The sequence below is a fragment of the Microchirus variegatus genome (genome assembly GCF_963457635.1).
Source record: "Microchirus variegatus genome assembly, chromosome: 15".
Classification (NCBI taxonomy): Eukaryota; Metazoa; Chordata; class Actinopteri; order Pleuronectiformes; family Soleidae; genus Microchirus; species Microchirus variegatus.
In genome coordinates, this window is record NC_139816.1 from 5,611,140 (window position 1) to 5,633,960 (window position 22,821).

Here is a 22,821-nt window from a genome sequence, read left to right on the forward strand (position 1 = left end):
ACCCGTCGAGTAGAAAAAGTCGTTATTTCAGGGGTTTTGTTGCCTCTCCGGTTTGACGTGTGGAGAAATGAGAATTGTTCTCAGTCTTCACCTTCACCGGCCTCGTCTTCCTCCGCTGTCATATTCCATCCTCTCATCTTCCGTGTGACCTCATCGACAGCCTCGCTCACCTGTGAGGAGATGCAGCTCATTACAGCTCAGCCAAAAACTCAGCAGCCGAGCGTCTGTGCAGCGTCTCCTGCAGAGCAAGACAAGGACAGGGCGATGGTGTCCAAACGGACAGAAAACTCACACTCGTCTTCTTCTTTTTCTTTTTCTTCTAGGACATCTAGGACAGGAAGAGAGGGAACAAAAAAAAAACACTGCCTCAGAAAACGACTCAGAGCTTCACAATGAAGGACCAACTGCGTCTCAGAGCGGTTGCAAGGACTTTGCTCCCCGTGGTTCTGTGCACTTTGACCCTCCTGCCTCACAGCATTCTGGGTAAACCCAGCGAGCGGGACGACGCAGGCAGCTCAGCTCTGCTGCAGAGGGTCAAGCGAGGCTGGGTTTGGAACCAGTTCTTCGTCCTGGAGGAGTACACCGGACTGGAGCCGCTTTACATCGGAAAGGTCGGTGACGCTGTGAAAACCTGAGCATGCACATAACCATTTGTGTTGTTGTGACAATTACAGTCAAAGTTGTTTTCGGTGTGACTGAATCATTAGAATCATTAGAATCATTAGAATCAGTTCATAAATACCACTGAACGGGTTACATTTAGCTAAAATGTAGCTAAATATTGGATTTTTAAGTCTTTTTAACTGGTCTACAGTTCGGCATTGTTCAGTTTGATTCTTGTGTCGGACGTCGCGCTCATGACTCTTCCAGTATCGGCTCAGCTCGCTTGGAACCGAGACTCAAAGATGTGCAGGAATGTGCCTAGACAGGTTGTGGTGAAAGGAGATATTAGCTTTTAAGAAAAAAAATTCTAACGTTTGAATAAAGCAGTGAAAAGAAGGCATAGACTTTCGTTGATGAGTCTTTTGTTAAGTTTATCCAAAATTCAATGTAAATTTGTTGAATTTTTGGGAAATCAGCTCCTGAATCTGAATTCAACGTCTTTTGGGGAATTGTGATTTTAGATTTTTTAGAAAAGTCTTTCTAACATTTGAATAAAGCAGAGAATAGAAGTCTTGGACTTTCGTTGGTGAGTCTTTTGTTAAGTTTATACAAAATTCAAAATACCATTATACTATAATAATATTCAAAATTCATTGTAAATTTGTTGAATTTTTGGGAAATCAGCTCATCTCTTTTGGGGAATTGTGACCTGATTGTAAATGAGATTGTTCACTGACACCTGCTGAACAAAGTTTCAGGTTATTTCCTCGGGAACACACTTTAAAAAACCCTGAACGATCCCTATAATGTTGTTACAGGCGAACGTTCCAAATTCATAACATAACTGATTCCTTTTTCTGTTTCTAAAGGAAAAGTGCCAGCACCATATAGATAACAAGATAACGTAGCAACATAAAAGAAAAATGGTCTGATCCGATTATTCCACAATAAAGCGTATCTTTGCCGATTCGTATCATAGCCCACATAATGATTTTGTTCTCGTAATAATTGTATATATTATGAGGAAATGTAGAGCGTACAGTTCTTTTCTCGCTACACCTGGTGCCTCCGTTTCAAAGAGCTTTGAATTCAAAAGGAGAAAATCCCACACGGGCAGATCGAGGCAAACTTCAACCAGAGCAAAAAAGAAAAAAAGAAACCCCGACTGAATCCCGGGACACACTTCTGTACGCCTGTCCTCTTTGAACCAGCGCCAGACAGCGCTGATGGAGTTAATGGAGTCGAACCGACGGTTGGCTTCGCTCCACAGAAGTGGACGACGCGTCTGCAACACAGCTGACGACTGATGCTCACCAAAGAGGCGCTTTGTTCCACGAGTCGCTAAAGTGAATTGAACAGTTGATCAATAGTGGAGGGGGATGGGGGGGGGGGGGGGGATAAGGCAGTCATCACCGGCGGAGAGACGGCAATCTTGAAAATTGCCAGAACTAGTGCTTGTTTGCTGGTGGGGCCTGTCATTCTTCTCAGTTGTGTGAAGCCAAGAGCACCACTGTCAGGTTTTATAAAAGATGAGTCCATTCATACGCCACAATGGTTTGATTTTTCAAAAAGACCTGATATTTTTCCCCCCCGTCTGAATCTTTCATACTGACCTCAGCAGTTGTTGATTTTTCTAGCTACGCTGGGCCGTTTCTATGGCGACATGATGGCAGGCGGTGTAAAATTTGAGCAACGTCTTCATGTTCACAATGTTAGAACCATAATGTCCAAAATGGACGTCACGCTATGTCGAAGAAGACCTAAAAAAACTCTTCAAGAAAATGTTTATTTAAATTATAAATCAAGTGAGAATTAGCTTAACTTTCTCATAGACTTGCTTACAAACTAGTGGAGTCGCCCTCTGATGGACATTTTAGAGAATGCAGTGGCATGAATCTGTACATTTTAATGGAAATAAATTGTTTTTAATGTTGTTTTGATGATTAAAACAACAATGAGGATGCTTGAAAATAAAACTGTGGTGTTAGCATTTAGCATTAGCTGTAACAAACCACTAACTTTAGCTAATTTAGCACTGCTACTGTTTAGAAGAAAATGTTTATGTAATCTTTAAATTAACTCGTAGCATATTAAACTCATTTAAAAGTGAGCGGTCGAGCGTTACGTAATGTAACTTTAGCTAGCCGTTAGCTAACACACAATGTCGTGCTTACTCTGGAAGATTTGAGAGAATTTTTACTCTTGACTTTGATGTTGACGGAGCAAACAGAACTCGGCAGTCGAATCCATTTATGCTCCTTAAACTTCCGTCGTCATAATTGGATTTAGCATTAGCGTCTCACGCGATACTTATCAAACGTAGACGCTCATAGCTTTAATTATATTCGGTGCCAATCAACAGCTGAACAGACTTATACTCTATAATTGACCTAATAACAAAAGCTCCCCGCGATTTTAAAAAACTTTTAAAAAGCTGATTGCAGAGCTCTGATTGAATTTGCTGCTCCTCCTTGTCAGCTCATCTGTGCAAACGTCCTCTCGGGAATGATGCAAACCTGCCTAATAAGTGCCCTGGAATCCCCATTTTTTTTTTACAGCACCACAGCTCAGGAATATCAAGGAACATGTTAGATTCTGAGACGTCAGGTGGTGCAACTACAGAGTAACAAGTCCTGAGAGAGACCAGAGAGTCTCGGTGTATCTGCTTTAAGAAATACTGTAGTCACAACCATTCCGCCCGTTCTTCTTTGCCATTTAGCATCTCTTCGCTGATTCTTTTCAAGCCGCGCGTCCTAATTTTTCTTTGCGCTGAATGAAATAAGTGATTCTGACAGGCTGGGCTTCTACCCAGAGAGCCACTCAAGGCGGAGAGGCATTGTAGAAAATGACAAAGCAGGAGAAAGATGTAATGTATCCTCCGCCCTCGGGGGGGTTTTTACCATCAGCTCAGCGTGCACTGGCTCGCCTCTGTAGAGTAACTTAGTATTCAGAGCCGCGAGGATGTCGGAGTATTTGGGCTCCGGGCCGGGGCTGAGATGGAGCAGGTAATTGATAGCCCGAGTGTCAAACTCCCTCCTTTCAGAGGCTCCGGTGGAAAAGGAGGGATCAGCGCAGGAGGAGGCAGATGAGGCGGAGGGGAAAACGCCACGGCCTGAGATATATCACTGCGAGACGCGGGGCTGAAGCCCACAATGGGATGTTGATTAAAAAATCTATTCTGGGCCGAGCGCAGAGAAAGTGCAGGTGGGCACGTTGTCCACAGCGATACAGGCAAAGCTGCTTTGTCTGCGCTTTGGGGAATGACAGCTATTGTGATGATTGCTGCCCAAACTCCAACCAGCACCAGAATAACAACCACTGCTGCTGCTGCTGCTGCTGCAAACTTTTAGCACTTTTGACAACCTCCGTGATGCTGTTTAAATTAGGCCACAGTCGCATTCTACGACTTTTTAATCTGGGAAACGTAATTTACAGATGAAAATAAATGTGGAAAGTCACACAGAGGAAAGTTTCAGCTATAAATCAGGACCGATCCACATGTTGGTGGAAGTTTGGAAAACTGTGTTTTTCTTCTTAGGGTTAGGGTTAGCCATTTTTTGTAAAGTTAGCTACGTGTTTTTGTTATATTACGACATTAAAATAAAATTAAGTTAGCGACACATATTTGTAATTTTGCAATATATCTTTTTAAACCCAATATGGTGATGAACGTCATATTTCGTAAAGTTAGCAACATGTTTTTTGTAATATTACGACATTTTAAGACACCATTTTGGTGATGAAAGTTGTTTTTCTTAAAGTTAGCAACATGTTTTTGTTATATTACGACATTTTAAGACACCATTGTGGTGGTGAAAGTCGTGTCGCATAAAGTTAGCAACATTTTCTTTCTCACCAAAACAGCTCTTGTTTCTCTGTCCTCTCATTGGCCAACAAGGCTTTTCACTTATGGTTATATCGCCACCTGTTGACTTGGCTAAAATTTGCATAACCCTCAAACTAAAGGTGTGCGGTTTTGTATAATATTGTCATTTTATCCACCAGTAAGCAGCGTTTTTGGGTGAACTTAAACACTGTTTTTGGAAAAACAGGTCCCAAAGTTACTTAGTGCATTGTTGGTGTATTTGTGAGGCAGTGTTACAGTGCCACCTACAGGTCTGGCATATATACTGCAGTGTTAAGAGTCATTTTGGGGGGATTTCATTTGTAAAAACACAGTTCTTGAAATGATGCCTTGAACCCGATCACATAGATTGTATAAAGTTATGTTTCTGTGCCGATAAAAAGCCTAAAATGTAGCCACGATGTTTTCAAGCTAAACCATTTTTCAAACTGGCCGGCAGTCGTATTCAGAGCAGAATGTACAGTGTGTGTTTGTAGGACGGCTGTGGCCTCAGTGACCCCACGGTGACAAAACGTCATTTTAAAAATGAGCGCCGCGTCGAGTCCTCGGCTGTTGATTATACAAGACAGACATCGGTGGTGGCCTTTAATTCCGCGCCGCCACCGCGATCGCAGTAAGCACTCATCATACCCTTTAAATACAAAGTGAGACATGATTGCACATCAACAGGCTGCCATTTGCACTTAGAGGCCACAAAAGGCCTCTGATTGCACCGCGGGGCCCGAGGCAACAAACTGGAGACTGGAGGCTATGATTAGATCTGTACTTACAGCCGCGGCATTAAAGCTACGCTGACAAGCAAACAGCTCCCCCAGAGGTCCAGAGTCATTTTACACCACGTGCTTCACTTAGGAGGGAATATGTTTGTACAGTCAGGGATCATGGACTGACACAAATTCATTCATTTCTGTGTTTTAAAATTGAATTATGTATCTAATATTTTCTTTTTTCAGTCTTTATAATTAGCATTAGCTGGATTTTAGCATACTGGACGGGTAGAACTGGCTATAAATATATCGATTATTGTCATTTTGATGGGAACAAATAGTCCAGAATTTAAGTTTTTAAACATCTAGAAGAGAACAAAGCTAGAAATAATCTCATAAAAGAAGCTGGAGCCACTTTTGCCTCAACATTCCGGCTTATTTTTCCTTTTCTCTGGTGGCTTATTGTCCTCTGAATCTTCTCTTTTGAAGGTGAAACACGTTCAGTTGATTCCAGACTCTGTGGCCGAGTCACTTTATCCCGGAAAAGTCCATTGATTCTCTGAGACTGATGGTCTGTGAGCTAATTGAACATATTTCTCTCCTAATGCTTTAGATCACACCATATGTTAGTTAGATTTCTGTTGCAGCATCAAAATGTTGACGACTCTGTTTGGATGCAATGTTTTTTTGGACTAATCCACTTCCAGTCTCTTTGTTTTTGAGCATATGGGAAGGATTTTCTCTTCTTCCCCAAACCTTTAAATATGCACAGATCAGATGAACCGACTGACTCAAACTTCTCCACAGCTCCACTCAGACATGGATAAAGGCGACGGCTCCATCAAGTACATCCTGAGCGGCGAGGGCGCAGGCACCACCTTCACCATCGACGACAGCACGGGAGACATCCACGCCATCCAGAGGCTGGACCGCGAGGTTAAATCCCAGTACGCCCTCCGCGCTCAGGCCCGTAACCGCCTGACGGACAGACCTCTGGAGCCAGAGTCCGAATTCATCGTGAAGATCCAGGACATTAACGACAACGAGCCCAAGTTCCTCGACGGACCTTACCTGGCGAGCGTACCCGAAATGTCCAACATAGGTAAATGTTATATATGTTATATTTTCTTTGCCAACCAAAACAAGTCTTGTTTATCTGTCGTCTGATTGGCCAATAAGGCTCTACACTTATGGTTATATCGCCACCTAGTGACCTGGCATGTTTTTGACATCCTTGAAGTTTATATCCGTGGTAAACAACAGCAAAACTGCACAAAAAGCTCTTGTTTTCGTTGATTGTCTCCATCTGCCTCGTTCACAGACGCACTTTCTGTGGTTTCCTTTAAAAGTAAATAAGCATCATTAATTCCTGGTGCAGCTCCAGCCACAGATGGAAGAACTCAACCCAAAATTAGTTCCTTCATTAATATGTTAATAGACGCAGACGATCGCCAGTTTCTCCTCCTCGTTCCAAATCTCATTTTCCAATGTTTTCCAGGAACATCTGTGATCCAGCTGACCGCCACAGATGCAGACGATCCCACGTACGGCAACAGCGCCCGTGTGGTCTACAGCATCCTGGAGGGTCAGCCGTACTTCTCAGTGGACGCCAAGACTGGTAGGACGACACACACGCGCTGAAAAACTCAACAATTTAACCAGGGAAACCAATATTCTGGGTTTTTTTTTTGGAGTGTGAGGATGTTTTTCTCGAATCAGATCTTTCCAGGTCGTCTTTTCACACTATTGATTGCAAGTGAAGCAGCTTGTTCCAGACATAACGCACCAATCTTCATGGATTGCTTTGGTAATGGAGGTGCATCATCTTCCTGTCTAAACTATCGTACAGTACGTCCAGTTTAAGAACAACAAACCCTTAGATCCTTACTGACCAATTAAGTCAAATTTGACTGCAGTGAAAACGACCTAAATATCATTATTTTAGCCTGAAGTTTCTTGACTTTTTCTAAAATAAAAAGGATTCAAAATACAGGAATATAAATTGGTAATAGATAATCTTAAATGACGTTAATTCTCCACCTTGTGTCTAATACTTTAGACTTTAGTCGTCCACACTTGAACACTCTTGTGAACACCAGCGCTCTTTGAATGTGGGAATCTCAGCATGGCTCCTGTTGTTGCTATGAAACAGCCAAACACTGTGTCTCAGACACACAGCAAACCTTTTGTGCTGCAACTCGCAGTATCTCAAACTCCTGGAACTCCACAACAACAACAACAACAACAACAACAACAACAACAACAAAAAAGGCTACAAATGTGGCGTGGCTGCTAAAAATGGGAAAGACGGGCAGTTTTAGTTTATTCCCTGTTGATCAAATACAATTTAACATTAATGAAAACACAAACAGAGCTAATGTGACTCACGGTTTCACATTAAAATTGCATGCAGCACAACAGGCTTTCATTTAGTTTCACATTTACTGAACCTCACTTTGTTCTGAGATGTTTAATCTCCCACAGTGAACATCACATTTACTCATTTAAAGGAGGAGTTTGACATTTTCTAAACGGCCTTTTTGCTTTTTCATTAATTACACGTACAAAGTTTAATATCAGTGTAGTTAGTTTAGCATCGACTAAAAACTAAGCTAGCTTGAATTTTGTCTTGTTTATTAAGATAACCGCCTGTCGTCATTCATTCTGGCATCCAGTCTTTGGGCTGAGCTAAGCTAATTGTCGCCAAAGTGTAGCCCAATCATATTAATGAAGAGGAAACGATGCTAACTGAAGAACAAAAGTTTAAATATGTTGACATTTTTTTTAAGCTCAGAGTTAGCCTCTCTAGTCTGTTTTTCCTAGGTTCTCATGAGCCCATGTAGTCTGTTTTTCTTAGCTTAGCATCAGCCCATTTAGTCTGTTTTTCTTAGCTTAACATTAGCCCATTTAGTTCGTTTTTCTTAGCTTAGCATCAGCCCATTTAGTCTGTTTTTCTTAGCTTAACATTAGCGCATTTAGTCTGTTTTTCTTAGCTTAACATTAGCCCATTTAGTCTGTTTTTCTTAGCTTAACATTAGCCCATTTAGTCTGTTTTTCTTAGCTTAGCATCAGCCCATGTAGTCTGTTTTTCTTAGCTAAACATTAGCCCATTTAGTCTGTTTTTCTTAGCTTAACATTAGCCCCCAAGGGCAGAGGATAGTTAGGTTCACATTAACTGGAAATAAAGCTGGTCTGACTATTTCCAAAGAAGCCTTTAGCACTTTCATGCTAAACTAAACTAATTGCCTCCTGAGTGCAGTGTACACTCTTTTAGTTCTTAATTTATATCACATTCAAACAACAAAAAGCAAATCTTACATCTAAACATGTCCTTTAAAAGGTTATTTAATGACTGAAAGGAGAATGCTAAAAAATAGTCTGAGTCTGCTTCTCTTTATTTATAATAAAGGCAAATGTTCTGTTCCAGCAAACAGAGTAATTTTCAGTAGCCACATGGCAACAGTTTGGGGGTTTGGTGGCTTCGTGTTTTTGAACACGGCAGCTGCATAAAAAGCGTCTTTACAAAGAAAATGGTCGTCATTGTCTGGAATGGAAGCGGAGCTCAAATCCAGTGTTTCCTCTGGGAAAAAGCTGGAAACACTGACTGTGAGCCAGAGTCACATCATTAAGGGAACAAATCCTCTGCAGCTCAGCTCAATAAATGGTGGAAGTCGTCGTCAGAGTAGAATAGTGGAAGGGGAACAATAGTGGCCACACACACACACACACACACACACAGCGCTCATGCATGTAGTTCAGTAAATACACAGCTAATACTGCATATTTCACATGGTAGCAGCACTGACAGCTCACGCCACTGCATCCAAATATCCATTAGTTTTGGAAGTCGCCGGCTATTGTTTACGACAGCTGCCTCATTTCCTCGTTTGTCAGCGGCGGAATCTGCTGCGCTGCCCGTCAGCTGCCAGCGTGACTGCTGCTGCTGCTGCTGCTGCTGCTGCTGCTGCTGCTGATGCTGATGCTGGAGGTTCATCCATCACTGAAGAGCCAGCGGCTCTACAGCCATCAATCAGCCGGCCTGACCTCCAAAAACAATGTGTTGGATGTGAAACCAAAACAAAAAAATACATTTGATTTAAAAATTCCAGGCTTATCGCATGGTCTGTTCGTATGGTTTTGAGATTATAACGATGTAGACTCACACATATTTGAAGGTTAATATGCAGTTGACAGAGAAGACGAGAGAAAATTTGATTGATTTATTGAAGGAAAAACACATATTAAAAATCCAGAAATCAAAGTATTTAAAGGCGCCATATGTAAGAATGTGGCCAAAAACAGTTACTACACTCACATTCCAAATTTCGAGGTCTTTTAGGTTTTGTTTTATCTGCCATTGTAGCTCAGACGTAACTGGCGGAGACTGGAGACTTTACTGACTGCAATGAGTAGTAGATGGCGGTAGGTGGCGCCACATGCCAAAACATGATTTGCAGTCTGCAAAATAGTTTATGCAAAAACTTTGGCTTAGGAGGATTTTATGGCCAGTTGCTTTAGATTTATTACATAATGCACCTTTAAGTAAGTGTGACTTTAAGGTCCGGTGTGTAAGAAGTAGTGACATCTACTGGTGAGAATGCAGACTGTAACAAACCTCCCTCCACTTAACCCAATCGTTTTACAAGAAAGTCAAATAACTACGGTGGCCTTCACAGACCACAAAGCAATGTCCTGGAAGCTTCAAAATGCAAATACAAAAAAAACACATGCTAGAAACACGGCGGCACAAGATGTCGTCCTTCAGTTCATAAAAAGGCTCATTCTACGACGATGAAAACCAAGTTATTTTGTATTTTTGATGGAATAGTTCACTGATACAAACACATTCCTGACATTAAATCCTCCTAAAGGTTCCACGCTGAGCAGTTTAATCGAGAAGTTCAGCTTTGTTTTGGTCGTTTCTTTCTTTTTGCATGAAGTAAATGTCAAAGAAAAGAAAGCGGAGGTCGAGTTGTTCTTGTGCTCGTGGAGAGCGTCAACATTCCTGGACAACATCGCTCGGACACATGACCCTAATCTGTGTCACCAGTTCTCCATCGCTGACCTTTAATCCACCTCCCACGTCTCTCTCTCTCCTTCTCTCTCTCCTTCTTCTTCTTCTCCTCCCTTCATCTTCTCCTCCTCAGGTGTGGTCCGTGTCTCTTTGGCGGACATGGACCGGGAAACCAGGGAGAACTACACGGTGGTGATCCAGGCGAAGGACATGGGCGGTCAGCTGGGAGGACTCGCCGGCACCACCACCGTCAACGTCACGCTCGCCGACGTCAACGACAACCCGCCCATGTTTGACCAGAGTAAGACCAGCACACACTCTTCCTCTTCCTCCTCCTTTCTCTTCTTCTTGATGCGTTTTCCTCGATTCACTCCCCTGAAGTTTCTCTGAAGTACCAAGTCCCTCTTGGCCTTCGTCCTCCACCATTTACCCCCCGGCCTCTCCGTCCTCTGGGCCACCAGTCGCCTCGCGCTGTCTCTCTGATTACCCTCATTCCTGCTCATCTCATTACCAAAGCCCCTGAGGTCAGGGGGTTGAGTGGCTGTCCGTGGTCGTCTCTCCAGGCCTGGTCAAAGATCCGAGAGAAAGAATAAACACCCAGCACCATCACCATCACTGCTGCTGCTGCTGCTGCCACACTCCCATCACTATCCCTCACCAATTAATGCCATCACTTTGCTGGAACTTTGATGGGTTGTGAAGAGCTTCAGGGATCCTCCCCCCCCCCTCTCTCTCTCTCTGTCAGGCAGAACGTGAGGGGGTTTAGACGTGGGGCTGCAGGGAGCGCGGCAAATTGGACAGCTGTCACCTCGTCTTTGAGGTTAAACACTAGATGAAATTCAAGCCGACCCATGAGAGTGAGCATAACTGAGTTTTCAGGTGTTTATGGAGCCATTTATTCTGTGTGTGACTGTGGTGGGAGCAGCAGCAGCAGAGGCAGGAGCGGAGGTGTTGGAAGGTGTTTGGCTCCCTCTAGAGGACAGAAGGATAAAGCATTAACTGTGACACTAATGCACTGTGTGCTCCTGCGTGTCCTCAGGGCTGTACCAGATGAGCATCCCTGAGTCGTCTCCCGTGGGTTCAGTGGTGGGTCGTATCTGGGCCAAGGACAGGGACGTCGGGGTCGGCGCTGAGATGAAGTACAGCATCATCGACGGAGACGGAAGGGACACGTTTGACATCAGCACCGACCCCACCAACCTGTTTGGCATCATCACGGTGAAAAAGGTGAAAAACACATTCATTTTATTATCTGAAATAGATGATGAAGATCATTTTACATTTATAAAAAGAAGGTTTAAAACCTTAAATCTGAACCCCAAAACATTTCTTTACATGACTTCATTAAAGAAATGTAATAATCATTGTGATATAAATTGTGATTTACAACTCACTCTTTGTTTTATGCATCTTTTCTTGAATTTGGGAACTAAAATATAAAGAGTACTTTAATTAATGTTCTCATTTCAGATCCAAATTCCCTGTTCACAGGGTAAAATACGCAAAACCCCATTCAGATATCTATTACTTTTATTGTTACTTTGACAAAAGCAAACTTTACATACATTGTTGGCAGCTTTTTACAAGTTCATCTTATCATGTAGAATCTTTTGTTAAATTCGGCTCTAAAATTAAAGGTCTACTTTAAAAAATGTTTGCATTTCAGACACTAATTCCTAAAAAAAGACTTGTTCACAGGGTAAAATATACAAAATCCCATTGAGAAATGTATTCATTTTATTGTTAACTTGGCTAAAGTAAACTTTACATACATTATTGGCAGCATTTTACAAGTTTATCTTGTTTTGTAGAATCTTTTGTTAAATTCGGCTCTAAAATGAAAGCTTTCACTTTCATTGATCTTTGATTTTATATAAAAATCACAGACACCAAACTCCATTCAAAAATGTTATTATTTCCTTGTTACTTTGCCACAAACAAACATTACACACTGTTTTCATGGACTTTAATGATTTAGAGTGAGTTTGCAGTGCATTTTGTTAAATTCGGCTGAGAAATTAAAACTCTCATTAAAATTAATTTTCACATTTCAGATTTCACTTTACCAAATGTCACAAAACTCTGTTCAGAAATCTGGCTATTAATTATTAACTTATTGTTAACTAATTTCACACACATAGTTTACATCTGTTTACAACTTGGTCTTAGTTTGTGATGTGTTTTGTTAAATTCGGCTTAAATTTCAGCAGTTTTCAGGCTTTATTGCAGGGTATGTTTAGTAATAACAGTGTTGTTTTCTATAATTTTAAATCATTTCCGTGTGTGTGTACGTGTTGACCTTCCAGCCCCTGAACTTTGAGGTCAAGCCCAGCTACACTCTGAAGGTAGAGGGCGCCAACACGCACCTGGACCCGGCCTATCGCCACCGCGGGCCCTTCAAGGACGTGACCATCGTGCACGTGAGCGTGGAGGACGTGGACGAGCCGCCGCTCTTTGACCTGCCCGTGTACTACGTGGAGCTTCAGGAGGACGCCGAGGTCGGCACGCTGTTGAAGACGGTGTCGGCGAGGGATCCTGACGCCGCCAACAACACCGTGAGGTCAGGAAACACTGAACTGCTTCAAAACTAACAGCAGAGGAGGATATAAAGGGATCTAAAGGCAAAAAATAGAATATAACGCAGACTCTGTTCATCTGCTGATTACAATTTAATGCTCATTATAGTCGTTAATAGCAGAATATCACTCACAGTGTCACTGATTAATGATTCACACTTGAATTAATGAAGACTCTCAAGTAATTAACAGCTTGAAAGTGACTCATTTTTCCCACACAAAGATTTTTCAGACTAAGAAGTCGTTAGTTTACTTCATGCACAGAAAGAATAAAGAAAAATACAACATTTACAGCAAAAACAGAAGCAGAACTCACTTTTCAAGCTATGTTTATCTGCATTTTGTTGTGGAAAAAACCCCAGAAAAAGCATATGATTTTTGAACATTTCCTTTTATTCAGTGTCTTTTTATAGAAATGTTTCCAAGAAATCTATAAAAATTGTTAATTGTCCATAAGATGACTTTTATATTTTTTTAAATATGTTGAATTCCATATCACATTATATAATAAATTGTTATTTAAATAACAGTGTGCATTTCTGGAGTAAAATGAAATAAAAATTTAGATTGAAAATTCTTAAATAAAAACGAAATGTTATTTATATATTTATTTTAATTAAAGGTGCCATATGTAAGAATGTGACCAAAAACAGTTACTACATTCAAATTCAAAATACTGAGGTCTTTTAGGTTTTGTTTTCTGATGTAACTGGCAACCCGTGGTTGCTCGGCAGCTGAGACTCTACTGACTGCAATGATTGGTAGACGGCGGTAGGTGGCGCCACATGCCAAAACATGATTTCAAAACATCAACATGATTTTCAGTCTGCAAAATATTTTGTTTAATGCTTTATGATTTATTACATAATGCAACTTTAAAATTACACAGAAATGCACATGTGATAAAATCACACGCGCTGGTGTAATGCCACATTTTGACCAGCAGAGGGCAGCATCACACAATCTCATGTGTGGCTGATGCTGAGTTTGTGTTTGAGACGCTGATCCCTGACAAACATGGGAGTTTAAATAAAGTTTTTAACTGACAGAAACTTCACCAACACACACACACACACACACACACACACACACACACACACACACACACACACACACACACACACACACACACACACACACACACACACACACACACACACACACACACACACACACACACACACACACACACACACACACACACACACACACACACACACACACACACACTTCCTTCAATTACTGCAGAATGTGTTTGTTTTTGACTGAGCAGATGTTTTGTTGCAGAGGTTGAGCGTCGGCGCTGCTCCTCTCATCAACTCATTAGACGGAAGGACTTTAATGAGGCGATTAATCATGTGCAGAATCACACAGAACAAGCTGCTCCTCGTACAAACTCTCTCCGTCACCACAAGTCAGGAGGAGTTTGTTTGTTTGTACGTTTGCAGCTTTATTTAAAACACATTTTTAGAGACAACATCAACAGCGAAACACATAATCTGCTCTAAATCCCCAACTGAGCCCCAGAAACACACTTCAACACTGAGAGTGTGGTGGTGAAATGGCAGCAGCTCTGCTTCTCACAGGCTGATATAGAGAATCCACTGATGAGGAAGTGAAGATCAGCTGATCACTGATCACTGATCACTGATCAGCTTCAGCTGTGACAGACTTTCATTGTGAGGAAACAACAACCTCAAGCTTATGTTCAGATTACCCCCGTGCAACAGTTTTATCATCCAATAAATTCTGTTTCATTACAGATGGGATTTTTATGGCTGACATTTACAACGACAGGTGTCTTTGATCAATAAAAACCGACAGAAAACACCGTAAAACACAAGATAATCTGGATATGAGTCACTACAGCCACATAATCTGACTTTATATCAGACATTTAGGACACGATTAAAGAGGTAAAAGAGTGAAAATGACAGAAAGTCCTGAACAAAAGACTGAATTTTCACTCACACTCTCCTGCACCAAACCCCATAGAGAAAATCATCAATTTTACATCCCAACAAACAGGAGCTGTTGATCCACGTCTGCCTCCATCAGTAAATTTAAATGTGTTATTTTATAGACTTCTGCATTTAAAATCCTTCATCCAGATTAATCTCAGTGACACAAAGTGACCACACGAGGCAGCAGTAGACCAGCAGCTCCTGTGTCCCTGTGAGCTAAAATCACTGATTTTCTCTATGGGGTTTGGTGTGGGAGAGTGAGTGAGTGATTTACAAACTCCAGTTTTCTGTAGGAAAAGTCTGTCTAACAGTGAAAATTCAGTCTTTTGTTCAGGACTTTCTTAAAATAAAGTCAGATTATGAGGCTGTAGTGACTCATATCCAGATTATTTTGACTCTGACTCGTGTTTTACGATGTTTTTCACTGTCTAATGGTTGTTCAAATCAGTTTTTCCTCGTGTCCTCGCTGTTGGAGGTGATTCCTCAATTATTATTTTTTTGAAGTGTGAGGGGAATTGAGACAGAGACAGAGAGATGAGGTCAGATTCTGATGACAGATAACGACACATGGCGGCGAGGCGACCTTCAGTCTGAGCGTCAGTCTCATTTCCATCGAACATCTTTCTCCTCTTGACTGACAGATAATCTGAGCCCACACACACACACACACACACACACACACACACACACACACACACACACACACACACACACACACACAGTCTGCACATATAATCTAAGTAACGTCTTTACCAATATTACAATATTTCAGGACTTGGACTTGGACTTCCTGTAGAATCACCACTGACGCTGATGCCATTTTTCCTCTGTGGCAAAGACTTAAACAGCATTTAAATGCATCATGAAACACTAAAACTCACCATTAACCACCAACAGAGGGTCTGTTAGCAGCTCCCAGTGATAAATGAACATAAGACACTATTAACTTTATCTGCAGTGTGTGTGCAGATCAAGTGTTTAATAAAAGACTGCTGTCAGGCTGTCACTTTAACAGCAGTGTGTGTGTGTGTGTGTGTGTGTGTGTGTGTGTGTGTGTGTGTGTGTGTGTGTGTGTGTGTGTGTGTGTGTGTGTGTGTGTGTAGCGACAGGAAACAGTCGTGACTGGCACATCCACAGCTGGCGAGGATCTCCCTCATGGATTTCTATTAATATCCCTCCACCACTGTGTGTGTGCGTGTGTGTGTGTGTGTGTGTGTGTGTGTGTGTGTGTGCTTGTATTCACATCTTTGTGAGGACATTTGTGTCTGGGCCCCACAGCTTTAAACACCTTTGTCAGGGTTAAGACCTGGTTTAAGGGTGGTTTAAGTAGGGGTTAAGGGCCAGTGAATGCATTATTATTATTATTATACATTTTGTGTCTTCACAAAAAAAAAAAAGTTTTTGTGTGTTTTCCAGGTGTGTTGTGGTGACCTAAAATTGGTTTCACTCTCACATTGTGGGGACTTTTTGTTCTCATGGGGACAAAAATTCAAGACACTCGTCCTCAAACGTATGTAAGTCAATGTAATGTCCTCTGAAGTCACGGGAACCAGACTGTGTGTGTGTGTGTGTGTGTGTGTGTGTGTGTGTGTGTGTGTGTGTGTGTGTGTGTGTGAGAGGCTGGCTGTCGTTGCATGTGGCTCTCAGAGGAGCGGTTTGGAATGGAGCCCCCGGTGGCGAAGCAACACTCTTATTGGTCTTCTTTGTCTTATCAAATGCCACACACTGTGTTTTTTTACTGTGTGTCGCCCTGAGTTAGGGTTATAAACTGCCACAAAACACACACCACACACCATACACTGTACATATATATATGTATATATATATATATGTGTTATTCAATACTGATTTTATTTTCGACAGATATTCCATCGAGAGATCCACTGACCCCGACAAGTATTTCTACATCGAGATCACGTCTGGGTCACTGATGACGGTGCGTTCACTGGACCGAGAGGAGGTCGGCTGGCACAACATCACAGTCCTCGCCATGGAGATGAGTACGTGTACACAGTGTAAACACACAAACATAAACATCTCTACCTTTTTTACTTTGATTTCTAATTATTTACAGCAGTAAAAACAACATTAAAACCTGTTTCTGATCTTTTTGTTTGATGTGGAAATGACGATAATTGATAATTGATCGATATTAATTAAAGGTGCCATATGTAAGAATGTGGCCAAAAACAGTTACTACATTCAAATTCAAAATACCAAGGTCTATTATGTTTCGTTTTCTGACAGCTGAGACTCTACTGACTGCAATGATTGGTAGACGGCGGTAGGTGGCGCCACATGCCAAAACATGATTTCAAAACATAAACATGATTTGCATTCTGCAAAAGATTGTTTTTAATGCAAATATTTTGTCTGTACTGTTGTTGTTGGTGAGTTCAGTTTGTTATATGAACATTATTCCTGAGTCTCTGTGACATATTAGGAGGATTTTATGGCCAGTTGCTTTAGATTTATTACATAATGCACCTTTAATAATATTAGTCATATTACAGTTAACACTATAACACTTCAAAAAATGCTGTGTGTTTGAGTGAATAAACCTGCCTGAATGAATGCATGAAGCAGTAATTATGTGATGTGGAGAAAGGAAATTCCCCCGTCGTTTGTCCTGAAAGTCACCTTCATCCTTCATCATCCTTCATCATCATCATCATCCTCTGCTCTGTTTGTCTGTTTGTGTTGATTGAATTAATGACTAATTAAACAGGTTCACCCACGCGGTGGACGATCAAAGGTGTGATGGAGGCAAAGAGGGTGAGAGAGGGCAAACAGAACCATGGATAAACAAACAAAGTGAAACTGATCGATTCTCTTTCGGCAAGAAAACAAAACTTTTTATATCCTGAAATGAAATGAACTTTAGCCAAATTTGAGTTGTAATTTATTGTAAATTTATTATAAAGTGGAAAAACCTTGATAAAAACATCAAATATCGTCTTACATTTGGAACAAAACCGTTTTTCTGCACCACTGATTTCACATTAGCTCAGGAAAACCTTAGTTACAGCTCGTTGATACTAAATTACACGCACGCACGCACACACACACACACACACACACACACACACACTGGAGCCCATCTGAGCTTTGACCTCCATCGCCAAAGTCAAACCCCCTGATTGATTGAGCGTTTGATGAAACCTGAGAAACCAGTCACTGCTCAGTAATTGAGTTTCCAGCGTCCATTACGTTACACAGCTGGTTAACGTGTGTGAATCACTGGTTTCTAACGGTGTTTGTGTTTGATGAGGAGAAGATTAAAGAGTGTGGGCGTGACGACGGTAACAAGTCGCTGTTGTGTTCCATTTTTAATAACTTTATTTCACCTTGTTTACGCGAAATTAAAAAGAAATTTGATGCTGAATTATGATTAAAATTCTAACGTGAACGTAAGTTCAGAGGTGGAAAAAGTACTAAAATATTGTACTCAAGTAAAAGTACCAATACGTCACTTTTGTGACTGGTGCTAATCACATCATCATTGGTCTGGTTCTGCTGTATATTTTCCCCCTGTATGTTTACTCAGTAACAGATAGGATTCATAAAGTAACTAAGTACAATACTTGAGTCAATACGTACTCAAGTAAAACACAAAATCCTGATTTTAAATTGTACTTAAAATATACAAAATACACAAAAAAAGTATTCAATACAGTAACCTGAGTAAATGTATTTCGTTACTTTCCACCTCTGCATAAGTGACCAAGAAACTAGTGAAAACACGACTGACGTCATCATAGAAAAGGTTGTGCACTGTTGTAACATTATAACATTAAATATTATAACAAGTACTTTTGAAAAATAACATTGCTTTTAATGTCAGAAAATGGCAGATTGTTGTAATATTAGAAACATAATGAAAAATCTTCCTAAAAATTACCAAATGCAAAATTAAAAAAAAGTTACATTAAGAGTTACAAAAACTTTACTACTTTACAAAAAATGACTTACAATAGGACACTTACACACATTAACTTAATTACATTAACTTACTAACATTTCTTATGCCATCCAAAATGTTAATTTTTTTTCCTAAAATCTTACAAAAGATTGACCAATACAGTAAAACTGTATAATTACTCAAACGTTACATTACGGACATTTTGTTAAGTGTGTGTTTATGTGTGTGTTCCTGCAGATAACCCAACGCAGATCTCAAGTGTGTCGGTGAACGTGAAAATCCTGGACGTGAACGATAATCCGCCGTTGCTAACGCATTATTTGGAGGCGTACGTCTGTGAAAACGCCAAAGCTGGGCAGGTACGGAATACTGAAACGTCCTCTTATATGTCCTCAAATATGTTTGTTTGTTATGAAACACAAGAAAATGTGACAATGTGCTGATGTGTTGTTGTGATGCAGCTGATTCAGACGGTCACGGCGGTGGATCCGGACGAGCCGCTGAGCGGACATCACTTTTACTACAGTTTGGCTCCAGAAGCTGCCAACAATCCCAACTTCACCCTGAGAGACAACCAAGGTAAACACGTGACAAAAACGTTTGTGACTTTTAAAACCAAAAGTCTCCGTAACGTTTAACTCCACATTTACCCTTTTCACTCGTACGTCTCTTTCCAGACAACACGGCGTGGATCCTGACCCGTCGCTCCGGCTGGTCTCAGCAGGACCAGACCGTCTTCTACTTGCCCATCTTTGTGTCGGACAGCGAGCAGCCGGTCCAGACCAGCACCAGCACGCTGACCGTCCGAGTGTGCAGCTGCGACCACGAGGGGAACGTGATGTCGTGCAACGCCGAGGCGTACACTCTGCCCACCAGCCTCAGCAGAGGAGCGCTCATCGCCATCCTGGCCTGTATCTTTGTCCTGCTGGGTGAGTCGAGCGTTTTCTCTGGAAGACGACCTCCTTTAACCTTCATGCAACCTTTTAAAAAAGTGACTCTCGTCACCTTTAAGGTGCATTATGTAATAAATCTAAAGCAACTGGCCATAAAATCCTCCTAATATGTCACAGAGACTCAGGAATAATGTTCATATAACAAACTGAACTCACCAACAACAACAGTACAACAGACAAAATATTTGCATTAAAAGAAATATTTTGCAGACTGCAAATCATGTTTTGGCATGTGGCGCCACCTACCGCCGTCTACCAGTCATTGCAGTCAGTAGAGTCTCAGCTGCCGAGCAACCACGGGTTGCCAGTTACGTCAGAAAACGAAACCTAAAAAAACCTTGTTTTTTAAAAATTTGAATGTAGTAACCGTTTTTGGCCACATTCTTACAAATGGCGCCTTTAAGTACAAAAAATGTCACCTCCTAGAGTCCGTTATTATTATTAGTTTAACCCACTTTTAATGGCTCTAAACATATATCAAATATATCAAAGCTGATCATAAAAAATAAAAAAAATTTTAACCCATTAAATGACAGTTTTATTCACGCAATTACATACTAAATGAAAAAAAGACATTATAAAGAGTTTGAATGGGTAAGTTTATATGTGCTTAAGGTGAAGAACCACTTATTATCAACATAACACAGACAAGAAAATATGTTTTAAAACTATAATAAAGGTGTAAAGGAACCCTCAGGTTGTTTTATGTCAACTCAAAACAATGAGTCTCAGAGTCTCAGCGAGTGAGGAGGTGTTTGGGGCTAAATTTAGAGCGGAGTGAGTCAGAGCTCGTCCTTCTCACAGCGACCACCGGTCTGCAGGGACAGATAAAGTGAGTCCAGGGGAACGGAGCGTGATGCTACAGGCAGCAGATGCTAATGAACGCTAGACTTGTGCCAGGACGCAAGAAAAAGAGAGAAAAGAAAGCTCATATTTAATCCTGCACCAGTGATCTCACAGTGGTGTGAAGTCACTCACTTTGCACTGATATGATGCTTTTTCTAAATCAAAAGAATGAAGTTTCCTATACAAGTTATACAAGTTCAGTAATAGGCACAAAAACTCCCAATATATTGGCATAAAGTGATCGTGCGTCCCTTTATTAATGACATCAAGAATGATGTTGGTCTGGGTTCTAAACTTGGTTATTTTTAATGGTACCAATGGAATTGTTTCCGTTGATTCATGCTGAATTAAACGGTGTCATCTTTCATTACATAACGGTGCCCGAGGGCTGCAAATTGAGAAATTCTGACTAATTATTCACACCTTAAATTAAAATAATAGTAAAACTGGTACCTGATACCGAAAGTTTTGATACCTGAGGGCCAATTTAGGAACCCAACGTTGGACTGAGGGCCGCCAAAGGGAAAAACAAAAAGAAATCCCATTTGTAATCATTTTAATGACCAGTTCTACAGTTTACACTTATTGGTCTCTATCCAGTAATGTCCAATAAACATTTAAAAAGCTTAGTAGCTCCTGGATTAAAACTATCAACTGTAATTCATTGCGGGCCGCCAGAAATGTTTCTGCGGGCCGCCATTGGCCCCCAGGCCGCACTTTGAGAACCAGTGCTGTAGTGGTATCAAACCTCGGGAATTCACACAAACAGCAAAGCATTTTTTTTGGCCTAATTTGCATTGATTTTTGAATGTGAGGCAATTTCGCAAACTTCTTTTTCCCAGAAGAAAGACACAAATATTTGCCATTTGAGTAACACAACTGGAAAACTAGCATCGTGCAAATGCTAACATTGTTTTTGTTTGTTTTGTTTTGGCAGTGATGATTCTGCTCATGCTCTCCCTGAGGACTCACCGCAAGAAGCCCTACCCGTGCGACGAGGAGGAGAACGTCCACGAGAACATCGTGCGCTACGACGACGAAGGCGGCGGCGAGGAGGACACCGAGGCCTTCGACATCGCCGCCATGTGGAACCCGCGCGAGGCGAATCACCGCCGCCACCACGTGGGCAAGATGAGGCAGGACATGCTGCCGGAGATCGAGAGCTTGTCGCGCTACGTCCCTCAGGCTTGCGTGATGGGCGGCGGCGGCGGCGGGGGGGACAGTAACGTTCACGGGTACGTGCTGGCGAAGCTCCTGGAGGCCGACGTGGACCCGTGCGCTCCGCCGTACGACTCCCTGCAGACCTACGCCTACGAGGGCGAGGGCTCCGTCGCCGAGTCGCTCAGCTCGCTCCAGTCGGGAAACTCGAACACCGACCACGACTACGACTACCTCAACGACTGGGGGCCGCGCTTCAAAAAACTCGCCGAAATGTACGGCGTGCTCGAGACGAACAGTCCCCCAATGTGGTAGAACTGGAGATCATTTTGCCTTTTTTATACATATATATATGACAAAACAAAAACTGAGACAAGAACACGGAGAGATAAAAAAGTGTGTGATGGAGACACAACAAAGACGAGGATGTGCTCACGTCCACATCCGTGACTGTTAAGCACTTGAATTCCTGCCGAAGCCTGGATTCTCCACAGCCTTGGAGGCCTGATGAGGAGCAGCAGCAGCAGCAGCAGCAGCAGCAGCAGCAGCAGCAGCAGCAGCAGCAGCAGTTGGTGTGAGCTGGCTTTAAATCTCCCCCTGAGACGGAGCTTGGGAGATTGGCAGCCTCACGGGTTCCCACAAAGGAGCGGCTTCAAAGCACACGTTAACTCCCCCGCCTCAGTCGGGCCGCGGGCAGAGCCGCTCTGATTCAAAGCGTGGAGAGATTTACGCCGGGAGATGAAAACGCTGCCGTACGAGACTCTGAAAAACTCTGATCCACTGCTCCGAGTTTGACTCAAACCACGGCTGTGAAACAGAAAGTGAGGAGAAACCGTTTTGTTCCGTTTCATCGGCGGCAGGTCTTAATTTATGCGTTTCATGTGCTGTATTTATATTTTTACTTTTAACTTATTTTGGTCCTTTAAACCGACGACGTACTTTAAAGCTGCAGTGTGTAACTTTTTTTTTTTACATATTATTTTGTCTCTGTTTGTTCTTTGTGAACAGAAACGACGTAAATGGGCTCTAAGTGAGGGAGCGTTTGTGCGTATACAGCAGTAGAGCGGGTGCGGGCGGAGACAAGGAGTGTTATCCCGTGAATCTGCTTAAAGGGATAGTTCGGAATTTTTGGCAATAAGACCTATTTTCCAACTCAGCCGGTGTGATGGAGACGTCTGGAGACGTTTTCTAGAAATTTCATTCAGTTCTTCTA

At 41.9% G+C, this 22,821-nt stretch overlaps 1 protein-coding gene across 1 annotated transcript; it reads left to right on the plus strand.

Moving 5' to 3' along the window:
* Nucleotides 1-392: 392 nt before the first annotated feature.
* Nucleotides 393-21,923, plus strand: LOC310937250 (cadherin-20-like; the record flags this gene model as incomplete). The annotated part of the gene is made up of 11 exons (XM_083901480.1): nt 393-611; nt 5,983-6,277; nt 6,674-6,793; nt 10,323-10,490; nt 11,229-11,416; nt 12,496-12,749; nt 16,593-16,729; nt 18,889-19,010; nt 19,113-19,230; nt 19,329-19,580; nt 21,388-21,923. 11 exons carry the CDS (start codon nt 393-395, stop codon nt 21,921-21,923), a joined length of 2,409 nt encoding a protein of 802 aa, XP_083757606.1.
* Between the last annotated feature and the right edge of the window lie 898 nt (nt 21,924-22,821).